General features: G+C 38.1%; 1 protein-coding gene across 1 annotated transcript in view; it reads left to right on the forward strand.

Annotated features, from left to right (window-relative positions):
- The window catches only part of grik3 (glutamate ionotropic receptor kainate type subunit 3), a 149,745-nt gene that overhangs the window by 113,609 nt on the left and 16,476 nt on the right, over positions 1 to 19,660 (forward strand). The window contains exons 11-12 of the mRNA XM_079625500.1: positions 8,483 to 8,706; positions 13,713 to 13,831. Of these exons, the coding sequence (XP_079481626.1) occupies positions 8,483 to 8,706; positions 13,713 to 13,831 (343 nt within the window). The remainder of the gene's footprint in view (positions 1 to 8,482; positions 8,707 to 13,712; positions 13,832 to 19,660) is intronic.

Raw genomic sequence — 19,660 nt, forward strand, 5'->3', positions numbered from 1 at the left:
ATGCTACGGGTTTCAAAGGACTATTCATAGATTTGCAGCTTGAGTGAAACAAAGAAGAGAGTTTATAGTTTTCGTTTTATAAAAATGACATGGTTAATAAAAACTATCGCTAAGAGCAAATAAATATATTTGTTAACATTAACTACATTAGATAACATGAACTAAAACTAAAAAATACTTCTAAGAATGTATTAATCAAACGTTAATTGCAACATTTAGTAATACATAATTCAAACAAAGATCTGTTAAATGGCCTTGTAACAAATGTAATTGCAACAAATGTGTTAGTTAATATGAGTTAACTGATGTTAACTAACTGGACTTTATTGTGAGGTGTTACCAATGAGTCTGTAGTTTCACCTTAAATTACCTTTTTTTTTTTTTTTTTTTTTTTGCTAGATTAATAATGGTAATAATTCTTCCAGTATATAAACAGAATCTAGAGTAGCTCAATATTTTGTGAGATACCTTTAGGTATAGTCTAATTTAAGAAGAGACAAACAAGACAATGAGACGCCGTTTAAACGACACCGGTTTCAACTAAAAAGGAAAACTTTTCCTGTGTTTTGGCCGTTAATTTACACTTTTCTGAAAATTAAACTTTTTGAAAACGGGTTTCAAAGCGACACAAAAACGTGAACCTGTGAAAACGGTGACGTCATGCACATGCGTGTGACGTGTTCAGTCTATAGACGTGTAGTGTTTCTTTACAAAGTGACATCGCCATCTACTGGCATGGCAGCAGAATACAGCGTTTTTACTCGTTTTCGCAGATCCGTGTGAGCGAGGATCTCATCGCCTACAATCAGAGGTAATACCAGATACGCCGAATTTGTTTTCGCACCGGAAGCTGGATCTTCATTTACTGATGACAGGTTACACACTAAACCGGTGAATACAAATGGGCTTCTCGGTCGCTTATGAACGTGTCAAAACTAATAAACAAGCTCACTTGCAATAGATATTACCACAGCCAAACTTCAACTCTCAGCTTCATCTGTCGGTGATCGCATGGCGTTTTTAATCATTGCTTTCCTATAAATATCCCTCTTGAGAATTCGACCAGTTTTAGTTTCCCGTCGAATGTTTTAAGCCTCGGGCTCAATGGGTGTGTAGTATACTTGAGCCTTATCAGATGGCCTGCGCAGTATCGAAGGTGCGTGTGTATTTTTAGGAGCACTCATTTTGCGGCTGAGTGCCCTTCTTGCTGCTGTCTATATAGATAAGCTGATCTGGAATCAGCAGACCTGAAAAGCAAACTAAGAAACAAGCTCTGGGACCTGACCTCGGCCTGCCACACGAGGCTGAGCTAGATAGAGTGTTTTCATGTGAGTAAACTCAAAGCCTTATCTCTGAAGACGGATTTATGGACTCGGTGATTTCTCAACCGATTCTCACCAAATGTTGCAGCTCGAGCCTTTCATGAAAACAATTTAAGACTTGAGCGCAGAAGGAAATTTTTTTAATGGAATGAGATTTCCGAAGTTATTTCGATGAACTTCTGATTGCCTATGTCAAAATAAGCTGCACGAAACACGGACTATTTTCGGTTACAGACAAGAACTCGGCTGCTCGAGAGCCGTGTTGAGGGAGACCGGGGAACTGAGAGGCTGTTATTAATGGCTCTTGTCAAAGTTATTTATCAGCTCAATTTATTTTCATCAGTATTTTTATTAGCTCTTACAGAATTTTCATTACTTCGGTATTGTTCTTTTCACGATGAGTGTGTGTTATTGCTGCCCGTGACATGCGCGTGTAGGGTCATCCATCGAGGGCTCGTAGATTTAAAGAAGACAACAAGCAACAACGGATTAGTACGAGGTTGTTTTCGGCTGATAAAGTGCCATTAAATCATAGGGTGATACATTTTAGCTGTCACCCTGCGTGTTCTCATAAATCATGGTTTCATAACTGAATTACCAAACGCCTTTGCCCTAGTACATCTATTTAACGGCACGGTGCTCTTGTAGGTTTATCAAAATAAGTCAGACGTCTTCATTCGTCTTTGTAGGTCAACAAGCACCGTATAATGAAGGATAAACAGAAATGCGGTAGAAATAAAACTAAATAAAAAAAATGAAATGTCAGAGAGAGGCATCCCACTGCCAAAAATCACTGGGTCACATTCACTAATAATTGAGAATTCATTGTTATACGCACAGGAGATCATCTCATCATAAACAAATTTCACAAACACATGACTTATTTCTTAAAGAGCACCTATCAGCTTTCTCCCATGTTCATCAGTCTTTATGTGTAATGTTGCTGTTTGAGCAGCAAAAGCTCTGAAAAGTCCCAGTTCTTCTCTATATCAGTGTCAGTGTTTCTCAACTCCTGAAACGCCTCTATTGTAGTCTCGAGTTTCTTCCGGGAACGAACACGTCACAATATTCCTCATTTAAATAATTAATACGCAGAATAAAGGGGCGGGGCCTGGTTGAGTTAGTTAGTAGTGTGTTAAACTGGCGGTTATGGTAAGGGGCGGGACATTTCCCAAACACACTCGAAGCCCTCGACCAATCACAACACACTGCTGCAGCCGACCAATCAGAGCACAGTGTGCTTTTCAGAAGGAGGGGCTTCATAGAGACAGGAAGTAAACAGAGCGTTACTGACAGACTGGGAAGAGAGGAGCCGCAACAATGGAGAATATGGGGAAATAATGTGTTTTTGAACATTCAAACATTAAAACCTGCTCTAGAAGAGCCCCCCCAAAAATAAACAAGACTAAAAACTGATGCTCAAGGTTAGTCATTTGCATAAACTACGCCCATCTATATCCATAAAAGAGCATTGCCAGCCTTTACTCTCAGTAAACACAATTCACTCTCTATATAATACTTCACACGTTTCAGTTGCTGAAACATTTTTTCATAATTTGATTTGTTTTGGTAAATTTTAAATAAATATTAGAAAATTACTGATGAATCCTGATTTGTTCATGAAAACATTAGTCTGCACATTTCACACATATTGTGTATGTATGGTTTTTGGTTGGTGAATGCGACCAATTTTTTTCAATCAGGATGTAACGTAGTTAGATGTTAAGGGAAGAAGGAGGCGGGAACCGGCAAACATTCTAAAAAGTTTTAATAAATAAATAAACAAATACAAAATGAAAGTAAAAGACAGCCGCCTTTCACGGACGACTGCTGTCACATATAATAAAACATAAACAAAACACAACATAAGTCCAGGCCTGATCCTCTCTCACTCTTCACTGTCGTCGCTCCTTCTTTCTCTCATCAGTAATCAAGATAGAATGTATCATAATAATCTATGTAATAATCAGCAATACATTTATCAACAGTAATCAATAATAGATTTACGATATATTCTCTTTTCTTGTTACACGAAAATGGAGAAAGTGTTACGACTGCTGCAGTGACAGTGACAGATTTCCGGGAGATTATGGATCCCGCGCGGGAATTAGATAGGAGACGCTATCAAGGAGACTCCTGGAATATATGATGTCCAAATAAAGACAAGAGCTTTAAATATTTATGTTGTGTGTATTTTATGGTGGAGAGCAGCATTCGATAGCTCTAATGCTAAAGGAAACGAGCGCTTCTTAAATACTCAACTGGATATTAATTAAAGTCATAAGGACTCCTGTGTCAAGTAGGACATCACAGTTTATTTTTCTCTTTTCTCTAAAAGTGTCCACAAATCCCACTTCAGAGCTAAAGGTCACGGTGGGGAAGCGCTAAATGATGCAACAGGCTTATTATACTTGATTTAGTTATAATTGATGATCTCATTAATCATCCGGCCATGCCAGTATTAATGGCTGCCTTAGCATGTCATTTCTTCCTGTTATAGTAATTAATCTTTGCTCCGGTGGATAAGCCGGAAGGTTATGTACCAGCGCTGGCTCATTGTCTCGCTGTACTAACTTTGACTTGGACTATGTAGGACCTTTTAATACATTTCACAGTCCTGAGCACTTTGCCAAGCTAAATCATTCTCGTTACGACCTGACAAGCAAAGACAAAGTCCTTAAAGGATTATCACAGAAGATATTGACATGTCCATTGTCCATGAGTGACTATTGATATTGTCTCAAACCTGGCTGTGGCTTTGGCGCAATTATCTCTCTCTCATCCAAATGCATTTGTTTTTATAAAATATAAAAACCTTTATATCAGTCCCGCTATACAATTTGGTAATTTCTCTGTTAAAGGAGACCATTGCTGTATAATATTAGCCAAAGCAGTCTCTAATACAGCATGAATTATCATGATGGTGTATTAAATCCATGACGTAACCCTATAAAGCTATTGTATCGTAACTATATTTGATTCACAAATCAGCAAAGTTTTGGTCATGTTGATAATTTAGAGGCAAGTCAGACTAAATAATCAACATTATCAAACCAGATGCACACAATCTACAGTCCTTCTGTCAGATGATTGATAGTTTAGACTTTTTTTTAGCAAGTAAAATGTGTTTTAGTATAATTGTACAAACGTATATCTTTAGCTTGTGCTTCCCGTTTTGCTGTGAAATCTGCACTGATTTGTATAAACATAAGAATAACTGGTAACACTTAATAATACAGATCCACTAATAGGCATTAATTCATGCTTAAAGGCACAATATGTAAGATTTTTGGATCCAAAAACCACTAGAACGCTATATATTTTGTTGACTTGTGTACTTGCATTATCCCAAATGTTTCTAAGCATGTATAAATCCAGATAAATAAGCAGTATAACCAGGAGACTGACCGATCAGTGACATCACATCCGCGTTACCCTCGATTTCTGTTTTTATTCTGTAGAAACCATGGAAACACCAAAAACCCTTTAATATATGATGTGTTTTATTAGACAGGCGAGTAACTGTTTGGATACATTTATCGACAATCGAAACAAAGCATTGTTATACAGCTCAACACAGTTAGTCTTTTTGTTTAAATCTCATTTTCTTGATTTACCGCGAGTACCATGTTTTACCACACTCGCTCACTTCAGTGTGCAACAAGTGTCTCCTATAGTCGCCGCCGAGCGAACGCACAGAGAGCATTATAACAACTTTCATCACTCAAATGTTTCTAATATGATACAATAGTGCTGTGTTACTCCACTACTCATGACCGGAAGAAGCGGAAGAATAAACGCTCCACTGTTCTCGATCTGTGTGTCGCGCTCGTCTCTCATTAGCAATCGCTCCAGCGGCTCGTTCCACTCCAACGGCTTTCGTAGCGTTAATAAATCTTTAATGCATTACTGGTCATCCATGAATATGATTTCTGTCGTATTCTCCACCGGCTGTATGATCCATGAACTTCCATGATCCCACCAAATCATCAAACTACGCCTTTGTTTTGAATAAACGACCTCTAGTGGCGAAAAATTACATAGTGTGCCTTTAACTATTGCACAGATAATCATGAGTTAATGTATAACTTGTGAAGAACTAAACCATACATTAATGATTACTGCATCAACAACTAATAAAGAGTCTATCTATAATTAATAGATGTAGTAATATTTGAACAAATATCAATTAAATGTGTCATCGTGCATTAAATCCTTAGCAACATATAGCATTGAATAATAGTGGAATTTAATGTGTTACCACAATGGGTCAACGGCATGCATTTCAACTTCCAGCTGGCAACCAGGAACGTCTTGCTGGTTAAACTAGTTAAGAAGCTTGACTGAGGCACCGGCATCTAAAACACATCATGCTAGTGTTTTCAGCGGGTGTTTCCTCGTCCTGCAGGGACTCCGTGTCTTGAATGGTCACTGCGAGAGGACAAAAGAAAAAATCCTTGGGTTGTTAATCTAAATATTTAATGAGATTGCAGGCATCCTACCTGTGGACACACTGGAGGTTTCCTTTCTCTTGGTTTTCTTCCTTTCTCCTTGTTAGCCACACACAACACTATATTTTTAGGCACTCGGGTCTGTCAATCAGGACTATGGCTCTTTTCACAACCACTGTCCAGAAGAAAGAGACCAAAGCCTGCAGGAGAGACAGAACAATACAAAGAAAGGCAATACAATTCAACCAGAATGGGTCACGGCAATGAAATGTCACAGAAAGTGTGGTAGAAGAAAGCAAGGGCATCACGTTGTGATGAAAATGCTTCAGTTCATGGTGGTTGGATTGCAGTATTTTGTAAAACCAGAGTCTGAACCCCTTTGCGAGTTTCATCATGTTCTGGGGAAGGACTCAGTGAAGCGTGCACCGAGCAGCTGGTTTCATTAACCTCCTGTCCAACCCTGGAGAGAAGGAAGCAGGGTAAGGCGATGTAAATGGTGACCTTCTAAATATGCATCCAGATATCAGCGAGCGAACGCCTCCCTGCTCTCGCGATTCATCGAGAGGGAGGGAATGGAATCGCAGACAGCGAGGAAACTAGGCCACTTGTTTCAACAGTTGAGTCACCTTGGCAATACTGACTTTGAGCCTCTGGGGTGTGAATTCGCCCGTGTTTCGGAGTGTGATAGGATGGTTTGTGTGCTGTCATGTCTATATCTCTCACAAGGAAGACCTTTTCACATCAGTTCTGGTAACAGTTATATTACAATCATATATTGCTATGTGTTGTCATACAGTCTGTAATTGCATCAACATCAGTACAGAGCCTATATACTTTATTAAAATTGATGTCAATTTTAATAGTTATTTTTTTTCCAGAAAATCATGAAATCAAAATGGCCTCTATTTACTTTCTTAATACACATCCCGAGTCTTATTGTGAATGGTTTCATCTGTGCACATTATTAGGAAACTAATCTTTGTTGTATTTCAGGAAAGGAAAAATCTCGGTAACACTTTACAATAAGGTTAATTAGTTAACATTTGTTAATGTATTACAGTAACTAACATGAACTAACACAGAGCAATGCATTTGTTACAGTATTTATTAATCTTTATTTATTTTAGTTAATGAAAATACAACTGTTCATGTTAGTTCACAGTGCATTAACTAATGTTAACAAATACAACCTTAAATGCTGTAATACATGCAAGAAGTATTTTTCAATGTTAACTAAGGTATAGTAGTTAACCAATGTTAACTTATGAACCTTATTGTAAAGTGTTACCATAATCTTTTATAAATGACTGCAAACTGAATGTGCAGTAACTCGCACTTTTCCAACACAGACTCGCTGGAAAGATGTATGTACCTAAACATACAGTTTACTGCAGATTACATCTCAAAGGAACACTAGGGAAAACCAACAAACTTCAATCCTTTTTACTCAAATTATGATTACAGGGGTAGATTATCTATTTATAACTACTGTAATTATTCTTGCACTTCTGATGTGAAGCATTCAGGTACAAGTCCTGAGAAACACCAATCGGAATAAAAGAGCGACTTGTAGAAGATGCTAAAATGCTGTACTGTTGCTTTAATGAATGTGTTTTATCTCACATTTGAGTTTGTTAACACTAGATCTGCATGATTATTTCTTAAAAGATTGCTATCTCGATTAAAACACCCACCAGAACAACGATTCGACTCTGTCTATTAAACCATTGACAAAATCAAACCAGAACATCCGGATGTGTGTTTGCGCTGCTACTGACCAGAGAACAGTTATCATGTTAGTATTATTTTCAACCACACAGTATCATATTTCTGTCTTACAATAATTCAGATTATCACAGAAGTACTGGTATATAAAAGTGTATATTAGTATATAAGTTTATATTCAGATATAAACACTGATGTCTACAATAGTGATCAGAATAGAGCAAATCACCTTTTGAAAGTAACTTGGTGCTTCAAATAACAATTGCGTCGATTAAAAGTGACTGTTAAAAATGTCCATGAATCATTAATTCAAGAGATTTGTTCAAAAACACTGATTCATCCAGTAATGAAACAAGTGAAGTATTTATGAGTGAGTCATTGAATCAATCACTTAACCGTTTTTTTATTTTTTATTATTAAATTAAGACTGCAACAATTCATATTTTGTGAGAACCTCTAGTGATTTTCTGTTCAGAATTGTGGGGGAATCATGATATCCATTTGAAACAAAAAAATCATGATTCTCATTTTATCCAGAACCGTGCAGCTCTAGTTAACACTATGGGTTAGGTTTAGTGTAGAGTTTAGTGTAGATGCTACGTTATTTTCAAACGCCTTTTAAGCCACTCACTGGACATTTTCTTTCCAAACTTGTGCAATATGTATTCTTTTTGTGCCAGATTCTGTTTTGGATCAAACTGAACGCATTTCATGTTGAAAATCCAGTGAAACATGCAAGAAGCAAACTAGTATACTTTTTCAGAAAATATGTTGCATTTTTCATAATACAGTTCATTCGTGATGTACAGTCAAGTTCAAGTTCAAGATATCCTGTTTCATTTGAAAATATGTCACGTAAGGGTATGGTTTCATGTTGAATTTCAAAGAATAGCATTGACTAGACTGTCAATTTTATGTTGTTTGTTCCCAAACACGTCTTCGATTAATTTTGTTTGTTTGTTTGTTTGTTTGTTTGTCCCCCAGAGGGCTGACCTTGCCGTGGCTCCTCTCACAATCACCTTTATGCGGGAGAAAGCTATCGACTTCTCCAAGCCTTTCCTGAACACCGGCATCAGTATCCTGTACCGTAGACCCAACAGCACCAACTCCGGCTTCTTCTCGTTCCTGAACCCCATGACCCCTGACATCTGGGTCTACATTCTGTTGGCCTACCTGGGTGTCAGCTGTGTACTCTTCGTCATCGCCAGGTGAGCGACAACACACTGTGACTATTAACCTTCATGGTACCTTGAGATATTTGCTTTGAATTCACTCAGTAAAGCATCAAAGGACAAGCAGTTATGCATTATTAGTGGTGTTTGCTAAGGCTAAGAGACCAAACCTTACCTAGGGATTAGAATATCAAAGAGGTTTGCTGGTGGGATTTCTGTGGACATTAAAAAACAGCTTGACAACTGCCTAGCAACTGTACTTAAGTACTACATGCAAATGGGAAATATTCAGAGGAGTGTAACACCTGCATCGCAACATCATCAGAAAAAAAAAAAAAAAAACATTCTCCCATATTCCATTTAGTAATCTTACAAAACCAAACAATTTATTTGAACCTGACAAAAGCTGTAGCATCAGTTGTTTCCAGATGACTCTTGATTTGATATGTTTTTAAGGACATTCATACATCTTTATGTGTAGCTTGTCCAAATGCTTTTAAGGACCACTATACACCATAGTAAAATGTTGCCTTATAGATATTCATACATTTGGCATTTTGGCGATTTACATTTAATTTACAGTATTTAATACATGTATGCATTCCCTGAGAATCAAACCCATGAACTTGGCATTGTTAGTACCATGCTTTATTGTTAAATCTACAGGAATACTGTATGTTGTAACCCATCCTCACTCGGACACTGCCGCTTGTCCAAGAGTAATGTGTGTGTGTGTGTGTGTGTGTTATAACGACACCAACGGCTCTGTAGCGTCTGTTTACTGACATTCCCCACAAAGTTCATTGCTTTTAATCAGTAACATTGCTTTCAGTTTTTTTTTTCATCATGAAGTTTCTTAAAATATTCTGATATTTTTAGGTAAGAAAGATTATATTTTTATTTACAGTGTAGATATCTTTGAAGACAGAGGCTTTAAATCTACCAACTTTTTAACAATATTAAACATGGAACAGGCAGATGAAAGTACACTCACAATTATTTTCTTCACAAAATGACAAAAGAAGCTCTATAGAAGTATTCCTGCTGAATAGTAGGACCTGTCAAAGCCATACGATAGCTTTGTGTGAGACAGAGTGAAACTGAGAATGCGGTTACTCTTCATTTTGATGCTCCCCAAAAGAAATTATACCGACTACAGGCAACTTTGCAACTACATGTCAACTAACTCTCATTACAGTACTGGTAGACTGATAGGGTTAGGGTTGCTAGAACAAGTTGAAATGAACTTGCAAAGTTACTTATAGTCAGTAGAATGTCTGTTGAGGAGCATCAGAATAAAGAGTTGTCAGATATTTAGCAGACAGTCCCTTGCCCATTCACGTCAGTCTGTTTACAGCAAAGGTTTCTCATTGAAAGCAGTTGGTAGGAGACGTTTGGTGTCTGTATTGCGAGAGTGAGGACGGCTTGGCATAAAAGCTGCCACAGATCAAACTGCTATTAAAAGTTCATATCACACAATTTGCAGTCCAGTCAATCATATAAAGACTGCTTTCCAAACAGGTTTTTAACACCCTGTCTGAGGGTCCTTTGAGTGGTCCATTATTTGTAGGAGCACCAGAAGTGTTTAGCAGCTCTCACTGAAGAGCCTTTCAGAGTGACCATTAATGAAGAGTTCAGACACTAGAGACGTTACACAAGTCAGCCTCACTGTACATGTAGGAGATCCTCAGCCGTTTGGGAAACGGCTTCATGCCTCAGACTAAAAGGCTTCAGGTCTCATGAAAAACACACCAGGGTTCAGCTCTCAGGTCTCGTACAATTAGGCGTCAGGCGAAACCGCTTCAGGCATAAAGGCATCCGGCAAAACTGCAACATACAGTATTATAATGCCATAAATAATTAGATGCACTTTAAACTTTTGTCAATTGGCACAGGCAGCACATGACACTGTCCATTGTATTACTAAGGGATACATGGATTTTTGAAGGTGCAAGAGTACTTTTTGTGATAATAATGTATTATGTCTAAAAGCCCTTTGTCTGATGCCTTTATGTCTTAGTTGTTTCATCCAATGCTTTAATGACCTGAAACCTAACATTATTTTTCATGAGACCAGGGCATTTTAGTCTGAGGTGCTGTTTTAACAAATCACTGGGGTCTGAGGATGTCCTAATAGGACATACTACTGTAATATGACATAATATGACCATAGACAGTTTTTTTTCTGAAATATTTAGTTTAAGAAATGTGCTTGTTCCACATAGAAGATGGAAACTACAGTATGTATTTATTACCAAGGGTATTTTTTATTATTTATTTATAATTTATTATAATAAATTATATTATAATACATTTTGTTAGCATATTCAAACAAAAAAATGTCAAACATGTTTCCAAAACACTCCCTGTCTGCCATTGGTTGAATAATCAGATGGCCCAGCCCCAAACTCACGCCATTGGTCGAGCCAGTGTTGCTATATCAGCTGGCCGGGATGTTGAAACAAACAGAACAATGTTTTCAAGCATACTTTTTGCACTCTTCAGGGAAATCAGCCAGAGAAAGGCATATTTATTTGTCTCTTTATAATAAGAATATGAGATAGTTTGAAAACAATTACACAACGTATCATCTTTAACATAAGACGTTGAAAAAGTAATACGCAGTGATGTATTACCAGACTTTTCCTATTCTTTTTTCCCCCTGGTAATGAGTGAAAACATGCACACAGACCAGTGTAATCCTGCAACGATGCTTCAGCTCTGCTAACAAGTCCCTTGACAATACCTGCGTCTCTCATCTTCTGAAGCATCTGCTTCGAGACTGTCGATGTTAAAGGACAGGTGTTAAAAGGGAAATTACACACATCTGCAGTTGCTGGGAGTGTCCAGAGTTAATTATCTTATAGTTTAACGAGCTGTTGAGAAGAGCTGAGACACTGCACTCGTGTCACAGAAAGTGAGATACTTGCCATGATTTGAACAAAATGCCCTGAAGTGTCCAATCTGTGATACATTTCCCTGGGGTTATGAACGCCTTTGGAACGAGTGTAGTTTAAAGTAAAGTGCTACTCTAATACTAAGAGTTCATGATTAGAAATCAAAAGTCATTTATACAGTCTAAGCCGTCTGCTTTAAAGGACACCGTGCACTTTGTGCTAGTAACATAAATTAGCAAATCTCACAATTTGAAACATTAATGACTATATTACAGAAATATACCGGTAAGTGGTGTTTCCTCATGCAAATCTGGCTCTTGCTCCAGTCGTTTTCACAATGTTACAAAGGTTCACAGTTTGTGAAAAAAAATTTGTATTACAGATCAATTTGGTGTCGTTTCTGGTCCAGAACTCTACAGGTTTAAAGTCACCCTGAAGTCAATAATGTTTTTCCATTAAAACTCTCTTTTAATCACCAAAATTACATATTTAAATGTTTTTTTTTTCCTTGAAAAAAAAAAATCTTCATTTCTTAAAGGGGTCATGACATTGGTTTTTTTATTTTATTATTATGTTCCCTTAGGTGCAATTATAGTATTACTATAGTTTTTTTTTACAAAAAACTTTTAAAATGTAGTGATTTATGACCTTTTCCCACCCTGTTTCTCATCCTCTGATTCAAACAGTCTGTTTTGGGGGTGTTTCCCCTTTAAGAGTTCAGAGTTAACACCCACTGTTATGATTGGCTAACGTCAGTGCCTATGCATCAATTATTAACGCCCCCAGCCAGAACGTTTGCGGATCAGCGTATTTAAAAAGTAGTTTAAAGTTTTAAACACATTACTTACAGTTTGCGTCGTCGTTGTTGAGCCCAGAATAGTCGGCACCGACTTATCTTTGAGCAACAGTTTTCTGGCAAAGCCAGCATCATTTTGGGATTTGTTCTCAATACAGTCATCCTTCAAATGGACTGGGACGTCAGCAAACAAATAAAGTGCATCCATTTTTCCCTGACGACTGGATCTTTCGCAGCGTATTCAAAGATGTTGTTTGTCCACAGCCAGGAACAGCACATCTGCGGCATCGTCATTTCCCTGTACACAGACCCACTCGCTGTCCGTCGACTGAACACTTGTGAGGCGCGCGGGCGCGGTCGTGACAATGATACGAAATGAGCGTAGTTGTCTTGCGCTTTAAGCGTAGTTGTCTTGTGCCGGAGGCGGTCTATATGCAAACGCTGGTACGTCACTTCGTACCGTGACGTCACTTCTTACCATGGATCCAGAACGAGCTGTATTTAGAGCTTGATTAAATAAATTATTCGTTTATAATGGGGAGGAAGTCTTAAGCTATGAAATTTGCGGGATGTTTTAATGGTACAAAGACCTCTTATATACCAAAAGATCAAGGCAAATTTGGTTTCTCATGTCATGACCCCTTTAAAATTTCTTGAATGTAACTCGACACCTTGCCTCATTTAGTATACGTGGTTCTATGAATATGCAAATGAGCCCTGCCTCCACTCACTCACTCACTCAGAGATCCACTGGTGGACGATCACACGTTGATCTGATTGGTTACAAGGTCGTTTGTGACGTCAGAAACACCAGCGATTTCAAACCGTGTGTTTGAGACTGTCTTTGGTTCACTGCAGTTTTAAGCAGAAAATACTCAGCAATGCTGTCCACTTATGAACTTACACATGGTGTGTGTTAAAGCAGATTAATAACACCACATACACACATACACTACATTAAAAGCTGGACTTTCACCACAGGGGGACTTTAACGGTCTTTTATGCTGCTTGATGTTGCAAACTGTTTCATCAAAATTATAAACACACTGGTTTGAAGCACATTTTACCATTTTTAGATTTTACAGTCACATTTCTTAAAGTCCCCCTGTAGTCAATCATTGAATCCCTTAAAACTCATCTTTGATCACCAAAATTACATATTTAAGAGAAAACTAAGAGAGTGTCTTTGGTTCACTGCAGTTTTAAGCAGACAATACTCAGCAATGCTGTCAACTTATGAATTTACACATGTTTTGTCTAAAAGCATATTAAAAACACCATATAGACACATAAACAACATTAAAAGCGTTGAACATCCTGTTTGCGACTCTCTCTGGTTCTTGCTTCAGGTTCAGCCCGTACGAGTGGTATGACGCCCATCCGTGTAACCCCGGCTCCGATGTGGTGGAGAACAACTTCACGCTCCTCAACAGCTTCTGGTTTGGCGTGGGATCCCTCATGCAGCAAGGTACGCTTCTTCTCTGCAAACTCAACACACTTCCCAAACAAGCCAGAGAACCTGACAACAGCGTGATATGACTGTCTTCCACCCTTTACCTGTCAAAACGGCGGAGGAGGGAGTACTCGTCTGGCTTGTCAGTGAGGCGGGGATGAGGGGTGTCAAACATCTGTCACACACACTGGCAGGTTAGAGGGATAACAGCAGCGTTTGTTTGCTGACACTCAGAGACCTTCAGGATTGTGAGTTTGAGGTTGGGATGACAGTCGACAGAAGACTGTTTCAATGGTAGCACAGGCACAGTGGGACGTCTCTGTGGTTCGTCTGGGTCTTGTTTATTGCATGTCTCAATGCAGCGTTTCAGTCGTTCACCGCGGCTGACGTGCAGCTTCAGAGGGACACGAGGATGGGAATCATAGGGAAATTAATATAGGCTTTTTTGAGATGCCAATGACTTGGCCTTGAGTGTAGACGAGTGTTACTGTCAGGGGAAGAGTAAGAAAAGAGACGTTAAATCAGACAACATCCACTTTTCATAGTGGTCTACAGCAAACTAACAAAATGAGTCTGTGTTTCCCAAAACCGTAGTTCTGACAAACATTCGCAAACCGCATCGTAAAGTTGTGTGTTTGAAGCGACAGATCTCGACCGGTGGTTAGAAGCAGAGTTTCTTGTTTGCATGACATGAGGACTCAAAAAATCCTCATCTTGAGCCAAATAAGCAAGCTGACATTCAGTACAATCTGTATCTTTTATTTAGAATACACACAAATGTCATTTACGTCTTTTAGTTTGTCAAGAGATTTAAAGCATCGTTTTTGAATAGTCAAAACTTGCTCTAGTACGTAACGATGCGATAAGATCCAGCGACAAATAATTTGTCTGTCCACACTAGACGCGACGCGACTGCGAGATGCTTACAAATCAATCTAAACCCACAGCCAATCAGAACAGCGTGTGGGCGGAGTCTCGCAGCGAGTGCACAGCCAATCAGAACAGCGTGTGGGCGGAGTCTCGCGGCGAGTGCACGGCACCAGAAAGTAATCCTGACGGCACTTGCAAGAAAATGGATAAGTACATAATCAAATTCACAAATATTACACCAAACATTATTCAAATACATAGGCTACTGAGTTACTAAAGCAATCTTTGTCAAATAACTTGTTTCTTCACAGTTTGAACGTTCTTGTTTTCATTTGTTTAATTTCAATATCTGAGGTGAATTATCCATTGTTGCTTTTACAGCTACAAACCTGGAGCACTAAATGATATTCAAAGTCACATGACACGCTTTTAACATTATAAAGCACATAAACAGTGCCTGAGATTATCATTCCCACACTTTGTGTTTGTTGTCCCAGCGCGACGTCTATTTCTGAAAAATAGAAACCGTTTCTAGAATAGAATCGCCGTGTGTCGCCGTCGCGGCTGGTTAGCACAAAAACTCTGATTAACATGGAAAAGAGGCATTTTATCGCGCGTCAGGACACGGTGTAAGAACGAGCCTATGATTGAATCTGGAAATAAAGCAAAATAACTGTGAAAAATTAGAAATAGTCCTCAGATGCCATGTTCGCAATGTATAGCAAAACATCTAGCATTCATTCGATCGCAAACAGATTCATTAATAGTAGTTATTACTCCACACGTGTGTGACGTGGTTGAACGACCAATTTGCGACAGTGCGGTTTGGGGAAACAGCCGTGACTATCTAGTTGATTTCTCAAACTATACATTGTTCTATAGGAGTGAAGCAGTGAGTTACGGCGATGTACGGGAAACACACCCCAGATCAGCAAATCAGTGACGTACTGCTTCTTCTTCACTGAGCGAATCTTTAGACTGATTCAAACCAATAACTTGATTGAATCTGATTCATCAATAGAATCAACCGAGTCCCAAGAGTCGCAATTCTAAGATGTGTTGTTGCTTGCAACCAGCAGAAGTACACACACTTCCTCAGCTCTCTGGTGCCAGTTAGTGTGTAATATCGACCATCGTTCTGGTCTTATGTTTTAACATCCGGAACATTATCCAGGTTTACATTCTCCAGGAGTCGGGGCTTCATGTAGTTCAACAGTGTCTATGCTTGGGGACCATACAAGAAGAAGCTTATGACAATCACAGACTTTTGTGCTTGAATAAGAGAGAGTAAATAACCAGGAGACTTGATACTGGGGAACTGAACGGATGTTTTGAGCATGTCTAGTCTAAGTCATTGGGTCACATACAGTAGTGGTCAAAAGTGATGTCCGACCTAGAAATATTGACATCCTTTATTAAAATATGAATAAATGTGTGTAATAAAAGCATATTGCGTAGTTGTGCTTGGAGTCGATTGTTTTCTTTGTGATAATAATCCAATCAAAGTGTGTGACATAATTTTTGTTCAGGCTGTCATACAAATAAATTATGAAAGCATGCAAAAACAAGAGAACGAAATATTAATTAATAATTATGTTGTAGTCAGTGTTTGCTTTTTCCTGTCAGCTATTTGTTTTTCTAAGCATAGTAAAATAAAACCTGATTTGCCTGCTTTCTTTATTTTTTTGTGCCAAATATTGTTGTCAGATAAATACCTAACCAAGCTTTTAGTGCTTCCCTCATTTAAAATATTTTTAAAACATAAAATATTTTCCTCATATTTTGATGGTTTAATCATACTTGTAGGGTCATTAATAACAAAAATGCCCTCGTGACATAACTTTTGGACACTAATGATGAAGATTAAAATAACTGTACATATTAATTATCAAGGGTTTTTAAGAGATTTATCTTGTCATGTTTCTCTTTCTTATTTCTTCTATTAATGTGCAATTTATTGGACGCAAGCATAATCCAACTGCATCTTTTTATGATCTTAATTGCATTGTCTCATCACAAGTATTTCAGTTCGCTGTCGGATATACATTGAGACGGCAAACTTTCAAGAATTGCTAACAAAACCAAAATCATGTGGTTCCAGTGTTTTAGTCTTTTAATGGAATCTCTCTCTCTCTCTCTCTCTCTCTCTCTCTCTCTCTCTCTCTCTCTCTCTCTCTCTCTCTCTCTCTCTCCCTCTCTCCCTCTCTCTCTCTCTCTCTCTCTCTCTCTCTAATATTATTCCCCTTAATGCCATTTTATATATTGTCTTTGGCTGTGTGCTGAGCGCCACCTCACAGAATTAGATGGAGGAAGCTATTAAAGACACGCAGGGGTTGACGCTGTTTTCACACCCCTCACAGGCACACATTAGCAAATGATACCCTCAAAACCAAACGGCATAATAAAGCATGCCAGGGAGTAATGAAATGTTTTACCTCATGTAAGGAGACAAATAGAAAAGACTCTTCTTGTGCCCACGGCGATTCTTTACTCACGGGGAGTGCAAATCTGCTGCACTTTTCATCACGCGAGAGATCTCCACTGATATGATACGCACGCGATACCTGTCGGTCTGAAACACACACTTCATGTAGTGGTTTGAAACACACACTTCATGTATAGGTTTGAAACACACACTTCATGTAGAGGTTGTCTGGAGCCAATCAAAGTTTTCTCTTGACTCTCAAAGTCATGTGACGTACCGTGTGTGTTTGTTTACTCACTAGGGTTGCATGAATGATTGATGATTTACACTTTAGCAGCACTTCTTAGAGTCTAAAAACTGTTAAAGCATCAACTAGTATTAGATGGTGTTAAAAATAAGATAAAACTTTAGTTGCCGTCTTATAAAACTTTAGTTCAGTTTTATTGCAGTCAGATAAGACAGCCGGCACAACTAGTGAAAAACAAGATCACACTTTAGTTCAGGGTCCAATTCGCACTATTATCTAACTATTATCTATGACTTTTGCCTCAATAAACTCATAATTACTGCTTATTAATAGTCAATAAGGTAGTTGTAAGTTAAGTAATATGTTCATGCATAATAAGGCATTATTATGTGCTTTATAATTACTAATAAACAGCCATTATCCCAGTAATATGCATGATAATATGCAACTAGTTAATAGTGAGAGTTGGACCCTAAACTGATGTGTTATCAAAAACCAAATATACCAAAATGTACTGGAAATACATGTATTTTGCTATACTACTAATACATTTACATATTTATGTAGCCTAATTAATATAAATAACCTGAACGTTTGTATTGTTGATATACTAAATTGGTATTCTTAAAGTTATAGTATTTCTAAATGGGAACAACTAATTTTGCACTTAATGCACTTTAGTTATCCAACTAAAGATACACTGACTGAAACTATTACAAGTTTACTTTAAGCACAATTTAAAAAAACTTGCACTTGAAGACATTCACAGATATTATACAGAGATAATACTATCCTTACTAATAGTGATGTTAAAACACATATAGGCTTACTATTAAGAAATGTGCATAGTACAATAAAGAAGTACTCCAAATATAGTTGAATTATAATATTTATATCAGTCTCAAGCGATATGCTAGTAAATATGTTAATGGATTTGTAGTATGCTTAGTATGAAATAAATATTTTAAATCAATTTTGGTATAGGTTTTTTCACTACAACATAACATAAAACTAATCTGTAATTTTTTTTTTTACAAATTCAGTAGTTAATATTTCACATGTACGAAACACAGTGCTACATATTCATAATTTTCTTAATATTTATCAAATTTTTTTTTTTCACAAAACTGTTTCTTCTAGACAGCAAAGAGATTAAATGAAAAGAAAATAGAGACTTATTAATTAAACTCAAGACATCAGAAACTATCATTTTTTAGGATTTTATTGATGTTAAACACAAATGCACATCAATAAAATGATCATCTGGGAAGGATAATCCAAAAACGTAATCCAGTATTATTGAATCTAGAATAAGACAGCAGAAACAATGAGAACAAATAAAACTAAATTGGCTAAATATAAAATTGGCATGTGTACAACATACATGTGTCCAGATGTCAGAGAGCAGCAGACAGAGTGTGTCTTAATTCTGCTCTTGGTTGTCATGTTTTGTCTGACATCAGTTCCTGTCGGCGGGAAGCTCCTTCACGCTAGCGCACAGCGGTTCAGCTCAACTGAGGAAAGCAGAAGCACATTTTTCATGTCTGTCCAAAAATGATTCAGGTTACACATCGCCCGCTCAACAAAAGCGGATGTTTCATTGTGCAAAATGCAGATTATTACATGAAAAATGATGTGTTTTTGCAAGTCCCAAACCCTGCGTACAGCGGTCGGCTAGCTACGGATGACCAGCTAAACTAGCTTTACCTTCCACTGCTTCTGTTTACCACTGCCTCACTGCTGTGCTTCATCAGTTTGCTCACTTCCCCTAATCTTGCACATTTCTTTATTTCTTCTCCATGCTGTTGTTTAAAACATTATTGCTTCAGTGGAGAGTGGCAGTATCATGCTGAATACTGAACATCGCCTCTGGCGCTGAGCCGCTCGTGACGCTCCTCTTCTCCGGGAGAAGGTGGGAATGTTAAGTGCTGGTAATTATTCTCATCGGGACCTGCTTTGAGTTCGACCGGGCCGATGTGTTTCGCTGCTGGAGAAGGAAATAGCAGGACGGGGAAAAGCAGGTCATCATCATTAATGTGACTCTGAAGCAAACCCGTGGAGAATAGCCCACAGACGGACACAGTTTAGCAACTTCGCCGCCGCTACTTTCACTCAGCGATAAGCAGATGTTGAGCTCCGGCGTAATGCCGGGGATCTTCAGCTGGTTGTTTGCCGTGACATCAGCGTTTCTTTAATAGCTTCACACCGAAACATGATAAAGGAACATCCGGAAAGCAAGGCCACAAAGCAAAGACCCACGAGAGCAGATTTCATTCTGTGTGTTGAGGCAAAAATTATTTTA

Source organism: Phoxinus phoxinus (genome assembly GCF_949152265.1).
Source record: "Phoxinus phoxinus genome assembly, chromosome: 10".
Lineage (NCBI taxonomy): Eukaryota > Metazoa > Chordata > Actinopteri > Cypriniformes > Leuciscidae > Phoxinus > Phoxinus phoxinus.